General features: G+C 38.8%; 1 protein-coding gene across 1 annotated transcript in view; it reads right to left on the reverse strand.

Annotated features, from left to right (window-relative positions):
- NGEF (neuronal guanine nucleotide exchange factor) overlaps positions 1-18,387 on the reverse strand; it is a 73,935-nt gene that overhangs the window by 16,452 nt on the left and 39,096 nt on the right. Inside the window, exons 7-10 of the mRNA XM_081330113.1 lie at positions 6,727-6,887; positions 5,378-5,530; positions 3,393-3,522; positions 2,919-2,993 (exon numbers count right to left, since the gene is read on the reverse strand). Of these exons, the coding sequence (XP_081186239.1) occupies positions 2,919-2,993; positions 3,393-3,522; positions 5,378-5,530; positions 6,727-6,887 (519 nt within the window). The remainder of the gene's footprint in view (positions 1-2,918; positions 2,994-3,392; positions 3,523-5,377; positions 5,531-6,726; positions 6,888-18,387) is intronic.

Genomic DNA, 18,387 nt, shown 5'->3' on the forward strand with positions numbered 1-18,387 from the left:
CCAGCCTATTCAACATGCAAGTGTGGAGTGATATCGAAATTCCCTAAGATCTTCTAAAGACTTCCTGGCACTCAAATTCTTCCCATTGTCATAATTTCATTCCCTGGGTAAAGGCAATAGCAAAATCTTCCATATTATTGCTAAACAAATACCATGGATAAGTTCATAAGTCACCAGAAGTTAAGCTCAATTCAAGGGAAACTTTGTTGTTCTCTTGTTCATTTTTGATATTTTTATTTAAGAAATGTTCTAATCTAGATTAGTTCACTCTTTTTCACTGTGTAAATGGACACATTTAAAAATATTCTCTGACAATATGTCTTTAATGTTTGGGCAAAAACAAAAAAAGCTATAATGCCTTTAAAATTTAATGTTACATTCAGACAGGATGGGCAAATTGCACCAAAATATTTGGCTGTAAGACTTAGTGTATATTCTAATATGCTATTAAAATCCTGGCCCCAGAGATATTGTGGGCTAATCAAAAGAATCATTTTTGAATGGTTTCAAAGATATATTTCTACTTGCTACATAACTTTTGCTATGTACTTGCCAATATGTTATGAACTGTTCAACATACTAGGATTCTGTCAAGTTGCAATTCAGTTCTCATTATTAAACCATGCCAAAGCCAGAATATATGAATAGGGTGGCCAGATAAATTTGTTAAATAAATATTCAGCTTTTATAGTGACCCAATCATACAACTGTCAGTTGTATGCATTAGTGTATGTGTACATCCAATGTAAACAAAATATAAAATAATTCAACCAAATTTGAAATAGAGAATGCAGTTATAAAAAAATGCACGATGTATCCACCTAATCAAAAGAGCTTCATTTTAACTTGCTTTCATAATGCTCTCAAGATTGATCTTCTTCTGGTCTCGGGCTAGTAATGGGGATTTAACTAGGTTAAAGTTAAAGTTAAAGAAGGCAATTCTGGAGAAACCAAGTGATACAATATAGAGTTCTATAAGTCAAAGCCAGTTATTAAATTGCACTGTGGAATTTATTGACAATCAAAGTAATGCCAGCAACATAAGGGGAATGTGGTCCTAGCATTTTAGCTAATGGATGGGTTGCTGGGTTTTGAACCAAGCAGTTTCCGAATGGTTTCTGAAAGCAGCTCATGTAGAGTAAATTGCAGCATTTCAATCAAATGGTGATAAGCACATGAGTCACTGTCATAAGGTACTCCCACTCCAGGTAAGGTCATAATTGGCTTTTGTGTGTGGTAAAAATCACACAGTAGCTTATAGTATATTTTAGATAGAAATAAGTGTTTACCTTTTTATTTATTTGTATTTATTATTAGATTTTTATCCCACCTTTATTACTTTATAAGAAACTCAAGGCAGCAAATGTACAGAGCAAATGTACAGAAAGAGCACAGAGAAGAGCAACAAAGGTGATTAAGGGACTGGAGGCTAAAACATCTAAGGAACGGTTGCTGGAATTGGGAATGTCTAATTTAATGAAGAGAAGGACGAGTGGGGACATGATAGCTGTGCTCCACTATCTCAGGGGTTGTCACAAAGAGGGAGTCAAGCTATTCTCCAAAGCACCTGAACACAGGACAAGAAGCAAAGGATGGCAACTGATCAAAGACAGAAGCAACCTAGAACTAAGGAGAAATTTCCTGACAGAACAATTAATCAGTGGAACAATCTGCCTCCAGAAGCAGTGAATGCTCCAACACTGGAAGTTTTTAAGAAGAGACTGGACAGCCATTTTTTTGAAATGGTATAGGGTTTCCTGCCTGATCAGGGGTTGGACTAGTTGACCTCTAAGGCCCCTTCCAACTTTGTTGTTGTTGTTAATAATAATAATAATAATAATAATAATAATAATAATAATAATAATAATAATAATCAGGGCTTTTTTTCTCATAGAACGCTCAGAACGGAGTTCCGGCACCTTTTTTGGATGGAACCTTGTAGGGTAGGCAAGGCGGGTTGTATGACATGTGTGAGTGCCAGCACCTTTTTCTTTTACAAAAAAAGCACTGATAATAATAATAATAATAATAATAATAATAATAATAATAACAACAACAACAACAACAACAACAACAACAACAATGACAATGACAACAACAACAACAACTGTACTCCATCTTCTTCCTATTTTTCCCACAACCACCACCTTGTTAGGTGGATTGGGCTGAAAGTGTGTGACTGGCTCAAAGTAACCTCGCTGGCTTTCTTGCTTAAGGCAGGACTGGAATGCAAGTTCTCCTAGTTTCTAGGACAGCACTTTCACCATTTGACCAAACTGGCTGCCTATATGTGTAGGCCATACGTATACCTTTGGTCTTAACATGGATGGACTAGACCAGAGACAGAGTCGTCATCCTGCATGGCCAAGGGAGGCTAGATACCATCACATTTCACTTCTTATCAGACACTGCTTCAGTTTAAGAGTAAAATTTGTAATTTGGCCTAGCCCAGAAATATGCCTTTAGGCAGAAAGGACACATGCTCAGGGGATTCCTAAAATGGAGTTCAAATGAAATGAAACACTTTTAAAAATATATGCCATGACTCAACAATTTTGGGATCATAAAAGTAATTCTGCACTTCTAGATGCAAATCTGACCTATTAACAGTCTTTGAATGGTGACAGCTAATTAAATTAACTACTCTCCATGGATTTTTATCACCTTCAAATGTCTGACCAAAGGTTTGGATCCAAAAGTCTGAATCCATTTTCCTCAGAAAACGTATTTTCTGTAAAGATACAGATGTGTCAAATTATCAACCCCTACTTCGACACTTGCTTGAATGGTTTTTTTTTAAGGCCAACTAAAGGAAGTGAATTTTATACAAAAATATTGTATCAGTCATTTTCCTGGCTTTCAGTTCACTAAAACTGCATTGGCCTAAAAGAGAAAGTGAAAAATCTAAATAAGCTTACTATTTCCAGTTCCTTGTGAGCCTCAAGAGCAGTGATTTCACGTTCAGATTTTTCTTCCACTTTCTTCAGGATATTCTGCACAAAGAGCAGGAAAAATGTTATTAACTTGCTTTATAGAAATCATGTACCTTTTTCTCATAACAGTATGATATTTTTAATAGGGATTTTCTCTATGTATTCCAATTCCAGATCAAATATTGTCTGTCTGTCTGTCTGTATATATGAATATATTGTAGGTATTGGTAAGTTGATATTATTGTTGAAACAGTTCTACGTGAATACATGTATAAGAGGATGGTGCTAATTTAGTAGTATCATCTATATCAACACTAAAAAGAGATTTTACAGATCTTCTATTCAGCTTAATACCCGTAAATGTTCGTTATTGGCTTTCATTTCCCATTTCAATGTTGTCATCTCCTTCACAGCTGACGCCCAAATAAGAATGAAAAGAAAAATATAAATTTGTTGTACCTGTACCAGCAGCTTCAGCCTAGTGATTCTTTGAAAAGGCAAAATCAAGAAAGATGAGAAAGGCAGGCCTTTGCATTTTGGATCCAGTTCCAATTGTAAGATCACCTCCCGGAATGCTGGCTTGTCTTGGCTGACAAAACAGAAAGATTAAGAGATCTATTTGTTATTTCCTTTTGTTTTAAATCTGTAGGAATAACTGACCTGCTCTGTTATTCTTTTAAACCATGACACTATCTTTCTCAATATTCCTGGCCTTTGGTCCTTGGATCTTGTTTTGAAAATTGTGGTGCAAAATATTAGCACTCTGAATGTTGGTTTATGGTTGAGTTTATTTATAGCATTGGGGAATGGAAAAATAGACTTTTTATGTGCAAGCAAAAGTAATAGCTTCCCTTGTGTAACATATACAGACTTAGCTGCCTATGTTTTGTGTGGGGGTGTATGTGAATGGAGAGTGTGTCCAAGCAGTTGAGTCAGAAACTTAATTATACATTTTTACACAGTCAGATTATTGTGGTATGGTGAAGTGCATATAGACATAGAAAGCAGCTTTCTATAAAGGAAATAGAAGATATAATATAAGGTCCCTTTCTGACCAAGGGAAACCTTGCTGGAAATATTGAGATGAAGAATTCACCTGACCCAGATGGGAAGCTCACGCTGACAGGCACAGTCTGTCAGTGATATGGCCACTGCATTCAGTAATACAGAAAAGAAGCTCACAATTTTTGTTAATGTTGCAAGGAAGCTTATGTTATTGGATTCCTCACAGCCAAAAAAGGCAGCATTGTAAGGGAACTTTGTGTTCATAATGAACTACAATAGAGGGAAGCCTCTGGAATAAAAAATTAAATCTAAATTATTGGTTTAAGGCCAAAGTGCCAAACAGCTCTTTCCAGCTAGGGCTGCACTTGGCCTTTGAATGGTATACCAGAATCCAAAAACTAGCAGGTGGACTAGGAGAAAAACTACATTTAATCTAATTCATATTTAAATGTAAATAAAACTAAGTACAGGTAAGCATTTATTCCTCAGTCATATATTCACTTATTTCCTTCTTCATTCACATTTAAAATTACAGTTTGATAACAATTTGGACATCTCTGAAAGCTGCATCCCAGGCTATCAGGGATTCATCTTCCGTAATGACCAACCTGCAAGGACACCTCACCTATCTTCCCCCATCACACCCTGCTGGGTCCCCGCAGACCTTGGGCTGCAGAGGTGTTGAGGAAGGAGAGCAGGCTATTCTGCCCCTCTGCCTCCCTAGGCCACGACCCGGAAGCAGGCACAATTTTGGAGTGGCCACAATTTATTAACCCTCCTCTGGACCTCAGTTTGATTTAGTTTCTGAAACCTTTACTGAATATATTTGGTACTGAGGACTTCAGCATGAATCACTATGAATCACTAGCTCAATGTTTAACTGTAAACGTTAACTGTTAAATATGATTCTGCCTAGCTTTTCTTAAATGACTTTGGTAAGAATGTTCCTGACTTTATCAGGATACATCTTGTTCAAGGAGAGCAAGGTGCTGTAATTATTAGGGAACCTACAAGCTGAATTTAACTCTGCTTATTATGATCAAATTATATTGTTGTTTTTATGTGTGTGCTCACAATTTAGTTCACTTCTTATTGTAATGACAATTTTTTTTCTAAAAGACTAGCGTTATCTGCAATATTTATGGTCTGTTCCCATTTTCTGAACCACTCTTCATTAAAATCAGATGTGTTATCAGTCACAAAAAGGCTCACAATGACAAGGATCTCATAGTTTCGTGGGCCTACCACTTAAAAGAGACTCTGTCCTTCCATCAAAATTAGCACTTAATTATACACAGAACAAAGACCTGAATTCTTAAAACCTGGGGAAAGTAAGTTTCCCCAGTGAACTATCTATTAAGATCCTGAAAGTTATCCAGTTGCTGTGCTGGAGTTAAATTGTTTCATTAGCAAAGCCATGCTTGAGAAATTACACTCACAGAAGTTGCTTGTAAGCTCTGTCCTGGTAGGTTTGGTTGGACACATAAGTGACATATACTGAGAAGTGGCTAATAGTATGCTGGTGGACAATGTCACAGACATCAGAGATTACAATGTTCTCTTCAACTCGCTTCTCAAGATCTAAGAGAAATCTAAATGAGAAATCAAGAATTAATCATTCAAATAAATATAAAAAGAAAGTCAACAAAGAGGGAAAGCAAGGATTGCAACAGAAGCTTCAATTTGTATTTTGCTTCAATTCTTTCCAGCAAGAAGAAGCATGGAAAGTTGTAAAATATAGACTTTTATTTGCATTGCTGAAGGAGATCTCTCTTTATTTGTTTTATACTACATTTGAGCCATGTATTATATTTCAAAGTTCATTATTTTTAAAAAATATCCAGTGTAAACCAAAACATGACTGTCTAGTCATTTTCATTTTATCTGATAAATAAGTTTAAGTAATTTATTACAAAATGTGAGCAAAATATACTGATGGTACAATTTTTAAGATGAGATAAACTAAACTCTAGACAGATTGTGACCAAGAATTTAGTGAAGGATTCTTGGTTTTATTTTTTTAATTAATAACCAATTCTTGGCACTGTTCTCTGTAAATTAAAAATTTTTGCCCTCATTTCATGGGTAGGGAAAGCAGCATGTATACATGACCACATACCAGTGGCTAGACCTCTGATTCCCAAGGAGAGATGTAGCTATATAATGAGGAGTATATAATCCTATGAGATGCATAGGTGCAGGAATAAATATGATGACTGATATTCACATAACAACTGCAGTAAAAATCTGGTAAATACATAGAGAGAAAGCCAGAATATTTATAGCTTTTTCTAGTTTGAGTTCACTCTGAAACATTGCCACTCTGGAATTATTTATGTCATATGACTCTAATTCTTGACAAATGAGAAACCTGTCCAACCCAACATTGTTTTTCCATAATGTTCAATTAAAAAGACACACTTTCTTTAATTCTAGAGATAATATATGGGATTAACAGGACTGTTCTTAAACACATTGCCCTCTCTGCAGGAGGAGTCCAAAAAAGAACAGGACTGTGAAAATCAGCAGTGAGATATCAACCATCATGGTGCCATCCATAATTCCCTCAGTCTACAGCAGGAAGAAATTGGACTCGTCTGATGCAGTTTTCTAATGTGGCTGCTTCTAATGTAAAAGATATAGGATTTAGCAACCTTACCATTTCAGAGAAGCAATTTTGAACAACACTATACATTTTACTACTGTTATTAATAATCACTATCTGTCCCTTTCAGTGAAAAGATGAGGAAGTTTCTTTTCTACTCATAACAATCATTTAAGGATTTACCGTTCGCTGACTGCTATGACATCCAGGACATTGGAGAAAAGGATGTGAGCTTCTGAAGGATGCAAAATCATTTTCAGTCGATCATTTTCCATGAAATGACATATCAATAAATTCAAACTTTTGTAGTATGAGGCTTCTGAAGTGACCAGTTCAAACATAGCCTGTAGGACAATTCCAAAATTATATTTATTATTATTTAGATTTATATACCGCCCTTTCCCGAAGGACTCAGGGCGGTTTACAGGATATTTAAAAGAAAATCAATACAAAAGTTAAAACAATTAAAAAAGATTAAATGAAACCCTGAGAGAAAATAAAACCCCCAGTTAAAATTAAAATTAAAAATTCTCAGCCTGGGCCAGAGAGCTCGAAGAGCCAGGTCTTCAGGTCCCGGCGGAATGAACGGAGGTCGGGGGCAGTTTTAAGCTCCGCGGGCAGCTGGTTCCAAAGGGCAGGCGTGCCCACTGAGAAGGCCCTACCCCTGGGTGTTACCCGCCGGCAATCTTTAGCCGGCGGCACCCTGAGAAGACCCTCCCTGTGGGAGCGCACTGGACGAAGGGAGCTTGATGCTGGCAGCAGGTGTTCCCTCAGATATCCTGGACCCTCGCCATTTAGGGCTTTATAGGTCATCACCAGCACCTTGAATCTCACCCGAAGGGCAACTGGAAGCCAATGCATCTCGCGGAGTAGAGGTGTTACATGGGAGTATCGGGAGACCCCCATCATGACTCGCGCAGCCGCATTCTGCACCAGCTGAAGCCTCCGGGTGGTCCTCAAGGGCAGCCCCATGTAGAGACCGTTGCAGTAGTCTAAACGGGAGGTCACGAGCGCATGAGTGACTGTGCATAGGGCATCTCACTCCAGGTAGGGTCGCAACTGGCGCACCAGGCGAACCTGGGCAAAAGCCCCCCTGGTCACGGCTCCTATATGATCTTCAAAATTGAGCCGTGAATCCAGGAGGATGCCCAAGTTGCGAGCCCTATCAACGGGGGGGTAACACCTCACCCCCCATCGTTAGAGATGGAATAGTCTGGTTGACCCGAGATGCCGGTATGCACAGCCACTCAGTCTTGGCAGGATTGAGACAAAGCCTGTTTCTCCCCATCCAGACTCGGACCGCTTCCAGGCAACAGGACATCACGGCGAGGGCATCGCTGGGTTGGTTCGGGGTGGAGAAAAAAAATTGGGTATCATCAGCGTACTGATGACACCCCACCCCGAAACCACGAATGATCTCGCCCAGTGGCTTCATATAGATGTTGAACAGGAGGGGCGAGAGAACCGACCCCTGAGGAACTCCACAAACGAGAGGCCTCGGGGCGGACCTCTGCCCTCCCGTCAACACCAACTGTGAGCGGCCCAGGAGATAGGAGGAGAACCACCGCAAAACAGTGCCTCCCACTCCCAACCCCCTGAGACGCTGCAGTAGGATACCATGGTCGATGGTATCGAAAGCCGCTGAGAGATCTAATAGGACTAGGACAGAGGAACAACCCCTGTCCCGAGCCCGCCAGAGATCATTCACCAGCGTGACCAATGCCGTCTCCGTGCTGTGCCCAGGCCTGAAACCCGATTGGTACGGGTCCAGATAATCAGTTTCATCCAGGAACAGAGGAAGCTGATGCGCCACCACACTCTCAACAACCTTTGCCAGAAAGCAAAGGTTGGAGACTGGACGATAGTTATTTAAAACAGGAGGCGGGGAAGACACCCTTCTTCAAGGAAGCAGTTATTACTGCCTGGAACCAGACTCGTGTCTCCTCCCGAGCCGCATAAACCAGCCAGGAGGGGCACGGGTCCAACAAACAGGTGGTGGAGCTCAGCCTCCTCCTCATCCTGTCCACATCGTCAGGGGAAACAGGATCGAACTCAGTCCAGATAACATGCTCAAGACCGTCCGATTCCTCCACGTCAGACTCCGCCCAGTCAGATTATGAAGCCATGGTTCTGAAACCCTCCATTATTGTTAGTTAACTTAGTTTCATCAGAGGGACAGGATGAATACAGAGTATATTTCATTGGCTACCACATCAGCTGCTTCAAAAGAATAAAAAGCAATTGAAAATACATATATGAAAAAGCCATATAAATAATGACTGAAGAAATGAAAGCTTTCTAGAATGGTTTATGCACACTGGAATAAATATGTAGATTCTGAAGACTGCTATTCTGGTCCAGTGATTAGTATCTACACTTACAGCCAGTCCTACAGACCTCTGTAGATGTTCATCTATGCAGATGAAACATAACACCTTGTTGGGAGCTTTTAAGCAGTTGAATCAAAGTCTGTAGTTTTAAAAGAGCAATATACTTTTTCTTATGGGTTTCAACCTGAAAATATTTTCTAAATCAGATATTATAGTCTTAGGATACAAAGCTTCCATTGTTTAATATTTTTCATCACACTTTAAATAGAAAAATTGTCACTGTGTGAACTAATAAGAATTACATGGGTTTTAATTGGAAGGAAAGGGGAGTGATAACAGTGTTGTAAAAGTGAAAAAAACACAGCTTATGAAAAGAAGCTGTATGAAAGAGACTGAAGATAAACATTCCATTTCAGCATTATTGCCAGCTTTTAATTATCATGGATTCACATAAAGCAGATAGTTCCTTAATTACCTAGTATGGGAATACTGTTTTATAACAGAATAGACAAAATGAAACAGCAAAACATCTGAGAGACAAAGCAAAGAAGATTGCTCATAATTCAGGAAGTTTCCCCAAGCTACCTTTTCAGAAAATTATTTAAATATATACATCACATTTCTTTAACACTTCAAATACATATTAGTAAAATTCTGAAATGGATAGCAAGAATGAAAGGTATCTTGATTTACTCCAGTACAACCATCCTAAATAACCAGTACTGAACTGAAACATGAGCTGTTCTCTCTTTCTGAATACCATTAACATATTCCTTTATTTAACTATCTCATTGTGTTAGTTATACATTGATGGGAATCGTATTTGCCTATATAGCTGAACATAGGTAGCTACATCCATCCATCCATCCATCCATCCATCCATCCATCTATCTATCTATCTATCTATCTATCTATCTATCTATCTATCTATCTATCTATCTATCTATCTATCTATCCATCTATCTATCTATCTATCTATCTATCTATCTATCTATCTATCTATCTATCTATCTATCTATCTCTAATTCATAGCTGCCCATATCATGAGAAGTGACTCTGGGGAGTTGTTCTGTACCAGCCTGCTACCGGCCCTGCAGAAAAGGCAGGGACAACCCCTTTACAAACGGCAAGAGGCTGGAATAAAGCCTGCCAAATTTATTAACATAAAACAGAGCAAAACAAGACACCAACCATGAAACAGGAGCTATGAAACAGGAACTATTCAAGCGGTTGCCTTCAGCAAACCAGCCCTCCCACGCATTCCCCTTTTATACAGTTCAGGGCGTGGCTTCTCTCTGCCTCCTTCCGAGGTGCCCCATTGCCTTCCTCTGTTTACTCCTGATTGACTGCCTCCTGCGTCAGGTGTCCTTGAACAGGGCCAGCTGTGGGTCATCTTCATCCATGCTGTCAGGCTCACACAGCTGGGTCTCCGTCATGACCAGGTGGGAGGGGCCTGGCTGAGGTCTTTCATCAGCAAGCTCTCCAACCCCCTCAGCAAGCTCTCCAACCCCCTCAGCAAGCTCTTCAACACCCCCCTCCTCCTCTGAGTCGTCTGACCCAACTGCCAAACCCACAGGCTGACCCTGAATCACAACAGGAGTGTACAATGATCAAGAAAAAGCAATACATGCATAAAACAACATTTAAAATAGAAAAATCAGCATTAGAAATGGAGATTAAACGTAAAATTATATACAAGCCACAAACAGAAAAATAAGTACATCAACCTCAATAGTGGAACCATCTAAATAAGTCTCTAGTTCCCTAGGACCTCCAGTCCTGATGGTATAACCAGGTCTTGAGGGACTACCAGAACATCAAAAGAGGTAGAGCTAATCTAATGTTGGTGGAGGAGGGATGTTCCGTAAAGCAGGTACCACAGCACAGAAGGCCTATTGCCTGGGAACCATTCCTGGCCGATGGTATCAGCAGCACGCCCTTTCTGCCTAATGAGATTGGCTAATGTAATTGAGAAGAGGCAGTCCCAACCCAGTTCTATGCCATGAAGGTCTTTAAAAGTGAAAAAGTGCTCCTTGAATTGGACCGAAAAGCAAACTGGCAACCAATGCAAATTGCAGAGCAGATGTTTATATATGCTGTCCTAGCAGCACACATAACTGTCTGCATGCTGCATTCTGCACTGGCTGAAGTTTCTGAATACTCTTCAACAACTGTCCCATGCAGTAGTTACAATTGTCCCAATCTGGAGGTGACTGAGGCATGAGCTGAAGCTGTGCAAAGATCTTCCTAGGCATGACAGCCACCTGGTCCTCAAGCAGAAGTCATGATTGCTCACTGAATTTGTCTGGGGCATCCAGCACCAAAGTTGGCACACTCTTGGAATCAGTAAGGTCCTAAACCCAGAGCCACTAAATTTTATCAGAATTCAGCTTAAGCATGTTCTTCCCATCCAGATCCTCAGAGCCTCCAGATACCTGGATAAGACATTCACAGTACTGCTTAATTTACAGGGGCCAAGATGCATAGTTGGGTATCATCAGCATACTGATGATACTTCACCTCATGGCAATGAATAAGCTCACACAGCAGCCTCATGTGCACATACATGCTCATATTTTCATATAACCTTTTTTAGACATGTTATTATATTACAGTCTTACTACAAATAAATAATCATATTTGATTCAGATCAAGGGTGAATATAGTTACCTGTTCAAAGGGAAAATTATCTATTTACATTGCACTGCTGCTCATGGGTTGCATATCCAAACATGAAGAAACATCTTCATTCTATTGCAAGTAGTCAACAACTAGAACTGAATAAAAAAAAAGTCTTGCTCCCAGCAATGAAGCTACCAGTACAGGATGGCAAAGCAAGAAATAATGACCTAGTTTCTATGGCAACAGGGATGCATTTCTTCTTTCCCCTCCAATCACACAGAAAACAACTCAAAATCTTTGTTAACATTCAATGACACTGTCAAACAGCTAAATATAATTTCCTATATGACACTTGTTATCATTATATAGTGTAGTTGAGAAATGTACTATGTATTGAAAAAATGTTGGAATGCCAAAACTGGCACAAAACTAACAATATTTCAAAAAGGTTTTGAATTGCAATTATCAACTTAATCTAAAAATTTCAGTCATGTCGATCTAGTTTGCTATTATGATTTTTAAGTTTTAGTGCACTGATGATGTTACCTCATTGGGTAATGAAATGTCTGCAAGAAAACTATCAAGCTCAACGAGTACCAAGGATACCACCATTTCAATGTTGTATTATTATTTATTTACTAGATGTGTGTGCTGCTCATCTTGTCTAGAAGCTACTCTAGAATTATAAGTGATTACAGAATTTTATATATTACATATGCAGTTTTGTAAGCCTCTCAGAACAACTATAACATTTAAAAATGTTAACAATCATCAGCTGCACTGAACCAGAAACTAACTACCGGTAACCACATTTTAATGTAGGTAAATGTGTGAACTTAATCATATGGTTTAGGAGCATTGCACAGCATCTTGTGCAAACCAAAACATTGGATTTTTTTTAAAAAAAATCACGCTTGACTATGGATAACTTCTTACATAATTGCATAGTTAAGAAACAATCTGTAGAACTTTTAATTTCAATGTTAGCAATATATATGCCTCTAAAAATATTCCAGTGAGGTAAAAGAAATCCATCACCTCCCTTGAAGTAAGGATTAAAACTAGGATAAAAAGTCAATATATGAGGCTAGAGTATGACAGGTATGTTCTTAAGTAGGATTTAATAAAATTTATTCAGATTTTCAGAAGAAGATTAAATATACCCTCCTAGCATAGCCTCCAGGGCAGAATACTGATAAGAAATTTAAATGTAATTGTCTAGAATTATTGCAAAAGTATTTTCACATGCTAGTAATTAAATTATAAATTCATGTAATTGTTAGATGTTTTTTTCAAACCATCTCCATTATAGTCACATTCTTGGTCATTTCCTCCTTGTCAACATGGTACAAGAACCTGAGTAATATTTCTTTTAGCTTGTCTTCCTATTTTTTGCATCCTTAAATTACTCTTGTTTAGCACAAGGAACTCCTGGTGATTCATGTTTTTTTCCTGTACTTGATACTCAACAGATGTCTAGATAATTAAACCTATCCATCAGTGATATAGTCATTTTTATCATTATTTCATAATGTTTCTCTCCTTATTTATGTTGATTTAAAATAATTCAACCTAACAATGTGCACTAATTGTCACTGGGAGTTAGCCTAATTTCAAGGTTTACTGAAAAGGTAAAGTCATAGCTGGTGATGACCTATAAAGCCCTAAATGGCATGGGTCCGGATTTCTTACGGGAACACCTGCTGCCGGCATCAACTTCCCTTCGTCCAGTGCGCTCCCACAGAGAGGGCCTCCTCAGGGTGCCGTTGGTCAGAGAGTGTCAGCTGGCGGCCCCCAGGGGGAGGGCGTTCTCTGTGGGCGCGCCAGACCTTTGGAATCATTTACCGGTTGAGCTCCGGATGGCTCCTGACGTTCGCTCCTTCCGCCGTGACCTGAAAACTCACCTATTTGAACAATCCGGCCTGGTCTGATGGATTTGGGGTACTTTAATCGTAATTTTAATTAATTTTCACTGCAATTGGGCTACTCTATTTAATTCTTATCTTAACTTTTGTATATTGTATGTTTTTATTGCATTTTATTGCCCTGTACACCGCACTGAGTCCTTCGGGAGAAGGGCGGTATAGAAATTAAATTAATAATAAATAATAATAGCTTCCTCATATACTTTGGTCTTATGCCCAAACTGTTTGGCAAGTCCCCAAAAAGCGAAAAATAAAATAAAATAAAATAAAATGCAGTTTTCAGAAAATATGTTAACAGGCGTTTGTCTAGTTATGTCTGATGCTGATAGATTAAACCCTGTCATCCCTAATTCCAAAGGAACATATTCGTTTTCTAAGCAATTTACTCTTCCATGATTCAAAACACAATATACTTTCCAACTCTCTTCACTTGTGGACTCTTTTAGAATTAAATGAATTCAATAAGGGCTGACTTACTGGAAACAGTGCTACATGCAGGTGGGCCCAAGGATCACACTAGGCCAGGGGTAGGCAACCTCGGCTCTTTTATGACTCATGGACTTCAACTCTCAGAATTCCTCAGTCAGCTATAGCTATAGCTGACTGAGGAATTCTGAGAGTTGAAGTCCATGAGTCATAAAAGAGCCGAGGTTGCCTACCCCTGCACTAGGCAAAGAAGAGTCAAGAAACATTAAAATGTGGATGCAAAAATGTTGTACATGTAGTCCTTGAGTTATAACAGTAATTGGGACCAGGATTGCCATCACTAATCAATGCAGTTGTAAAGGGCAACATCACATGACCACATCACTTAGTGACAGCAATCTCAGGCTGTCCTGGTTGGCGTCATAACTCAAGACTTTTTAAGTGGTGCAAGTTACACAGGTATGGAACTTGGGGGTGAGGCAGGGATAACAATAGTGGGGAGAGGCCAGGGGAGTGTCTGAGAGGGCTGGGGCAGGCTATACAGAAGCCACAGGAGGCCAGGAGAGGGTCTGGGAAAGCTGGCATAAGTCATGAGTGAGAATCACAGGAGGCCAGGAAAGAGCCAGCAGAAACAGGGGGGGGAAACGGGAGTAATTTATTGGGGTGACCTGCAACTTTCCCTGTCAGCTTCCCCACTGAATTTGATTGTGAGAAGGGAGCAGGGAAAACCTGGTGATCACATGACCATGGCTATCTCCAACACTATAGTTGTGAGCCAGGCACACCAGCACCTGGACTGCAATCACACAACCTCAGGAATGCTATGATGTCTGGAACTTTGAGTACTGGTCCTGTATCTATTTTTTCAGCATCGCTGTGGCTTCAAACATTTCCTGAATGAATGGTCCTAAGCCAAGGACCATTTGTTTGAGGTGGGGTTCTTGATTCATTCAACTACCTCAAAGCAGATCTTTAAACCTACATTTACTTATTAAATCATTTACAGCAGTTTAAAAAAAGACAAAATGGAGCTTTAATGAAGAAAAGAACTCTCACTCCATTTCTCACTTCCTGTCTCTCACTGCCAGTTTAAAAATAATGAAAAGTGAAAATATGTATTGCAAATCATTGATTACAGCTTGGCTGGAACCAACATCTATCATGTATGTCTCCGTATTTGTAGAAATAAATTAAGACAACAGCAGAAAAAGTAACAACAAAAAGTAGGATTAAAGCAGGGCAAATATTGAAACCTCTGCAAATGTGCAGGTTCTTGTAAGCAGTCCAGGACAGTCTGGATCATAGGAAAAAGACAGTAATGGGATCTGATTGAGGGCAAGAAACAGAAAGTCCCCATCCTGCTTGTCCTGAATCACTGGCAGTTCCTGTTCAGATTCATAATTAAGGATAGTTAGGTGCTTCTTTCCAATGTGTATCTATATGGTATTACAAACTACTATTTGTTCCTCCGTCTTTCTTGTAAAACAACAACAGCAAAGACTTTCCTGTAATGGTTAAGAGACCATCCTGGGCAAAGCAAACACAGATCTCCACCTATCATGCTTATAAGCAAGGCCCAGGGCCCTTCCCATAATTCCCAATCTAGCAAGCCTAGGAAACATCCAGAAGACAATTTAATTCCTTCTCACCGATATCCTCTGAGAAAGCTTTCACCACTACATTTTAGCTGCCACTGCAGTAAAGCTTCTTTACTGGTTCGTTTCTTATTCTTCCCTGAGTATATAATCACAGTTCTGTGCTCTGTGTTAAATTGTCTTCTTGACTCATTTCAGAATTGCCATAATCTCTCCTGTTTCTATTTGCAGATTATGTAGAGTTACTATTTAAAGAGAATAGGGTTCTTCAAATCCCAATCTTGGTGACTTTGTGGCACGTTTATGAGTTGTCTTTGCAACAACACAGATATGGTTTCCCATGCCTTTAAATGATGGACACTTAAAAGTACCATTGTCCCTGTCCAGTCATATCTTATCTGATGAAGGCTGGAATAACACATATAATGGGCAATACTAATGAAAACAACATCCTTGTATTTTCTATACTATCTTTGTAGTTCTTACATGTATTATATACTCTTTTTACAAGATTTGATGTACCATTTTCTTTACCTGTATTAGTTCAACTTAATTTCAGAATGGCATACAATATTTTAACACTGTTTGCAAACAGAAAGAAACTGCAATAGGATAAACAATAACTGAGCATTAGACTCAAGCTATGTAAATTAAATTATATTTTAGTTCAGACCTGGTTACAATCTGTGATTGTAAAAAAAAAAGTAGCATGCTTCATTTTTTAATGAAAGCCAGTTTGCGCAGTGGCTTAAGTCACCAGAGTAGAAAGCAAGAGACCATGAGTTTTATTCCTAACTTAGACACCACTGGATGAATTTAGACCAGTCAAACTCTTTGAGGTCTAGGCAGAAAGGCAATAGCAAACACTTGCAAAAATATTTGGGACTGACTCTTTTATGCAAGCACAACAAATGTTTTTTATATCTCCCAGATTTTGAACTTGAAATAGCTGAACATTGCTAACCAGAATATTACATTTAACGCAAAATATAAAGCCAAGAACAGACCTCAAAATTTCTGTTGCTAAGTAAGATATTTGTTAAGTGAATTTTGCCCCATTTTATGATCTTTGTTGCCACAGTTGTTAAGTGAATCACTGCAGGTGCTATTACACTAACACTGTTGTTAAGTGAATTTGGCTTCCCCATTGACTTTGCTTGCAGAAGGTCACAAAAAGTGATTACACAACCCTGGGACACTGCAACTGTCATAAGTATGAGTGAGTTGACAAGCATCTGAATTCTGATCATGTGACCATGGGATGCTGCAACGGTTGTAAATGTGAAAAACAAACATAAGTCACTTTTTTCGTTGTAACTTCAGTCACTAAATGAACTGTTGTAAGTCAAGGACTACCTGTACTGAAGCACAAAGCCAGCATTGACCAAAGGCTTCTCTTTATTCCTACAGCTCTTCAACTACCTGTAGAAGTTATTTAATCAGCATAACTCTGAAATGTTGTTGACTGATGTGTAGTGGATTTGAAGATTATGGCTGAAATTGATATGTCTGGCAGTAAGGTCCACTAAAATCAAGTGGAGTTAAAAAGCTCACTTATGGCTTATGGAAAGGAGGCTATCTGGGATTAATTTTATGGGCTGTGGGAAAGGAATAGACAATAGTTAAACCTTACATATTATACATAAATCAGCAAGAGTATTTATTTATAACAGAAATCTTGGCTTCTGCAATAAATTAAAGCTATAACAAGTCTCTTCTCAATCATAACATAATTTGAAAAACTGCATAAGAGTGACCTAAATTCTATATCCAGAAATAATGAATAATTTTTCAACTTTTTTACAGGATAGAAATGTGCTGATATATATTAATCACGATGGTAGAGATTCTCAAGATGTGCAATTCAGAGCCCAATAATCATATTCCAAGACTGTGCAAGAAAATAAAAAGATCATGCTAAGGAAGAACAATGATTCATAAAATCCACTGTACAACGATCAATGATTTTAGAATATATTATATTATATTCAATGGTTTTCTAACATCGGTGTCCCTAATATCTCTACTGCATTAGTCCCCAACCTTTGCGGCTTGACGGCCCAGCTTGCGGGGTGGGGGGGGGGAAGAAGAGAACTGGGTTGCGTGAATGGTGTGCCAGAGTGCACATGCATGCGAGTGAATGTGCATGTGCCCTGGCTCACCGCTCACATGGCCTGGTTACGAATAGGCCATGACACGATAATACGCCATGGATTCCTGCTCTACTGGAATCAACAATTCCTAAAGTGTTTGTTTTTTTATCCCGCCTTTGTTATTTTTATAAATCAGTCAATCATAATGTTGCTTTCTATCAATCTACTCAGGTTCTGATTGCTACATTTTTTTGGATTTCCTAAACCTTCTTTGCAAAATAGGAAGGTAATGCCAATGGATCAGCATTTTAGTAATAAGTTATATATTTTAGTTGAAACATCAACAATATAACATTCAAGATTTTAAAATGCTTTGGGGAGAATGACCTTCAATGACATCTACTACTGAATTTTTTATTTATTTTTATTTTTATTTATTTTTATTTTAATCCTATTTATATCCCGCCCTTCTCCGAAGACTCAGGGCGGCTTACAAGCTTAGCAGTAGCCTTCATTCTATGTATATGCCTGCTTATTAGGGCTTTCACACGCACACACTCCAAGCGGCATTATTACAAAGTCAGCTTAATTGCCCCCAACAATCTGGGTCTTCATTTTACCTACCTCGGAAGGATGGAAGGCTGAGTCAACCTTGAGCCTGGTGGGACTCGAACCTGCACTAATTGCAGGCAGCTGGTGTTACTTAAGGAGGCATTAGCCCACTGCTCCACCAAGGCTCTGAATTTGTCAATCCATCCCAATAAGCCCTTCTTTTATTAGCATATTTTTCTCTTTTAAACAACCTGAGCCTAGATTATGACCTCTACACATTGATGTTACTTATTCACTAGCA

Source organism: Vipera berus (assembly GCF_964194415.1).
Source record: "Vipera berus genome assembly, chromosome: 5".
Lineage (NCBI taxonomy): Eukaryota > Metazoa > Chordata > Lepidosauria > Squamata > Viperidae > Vipera > Vipera berus.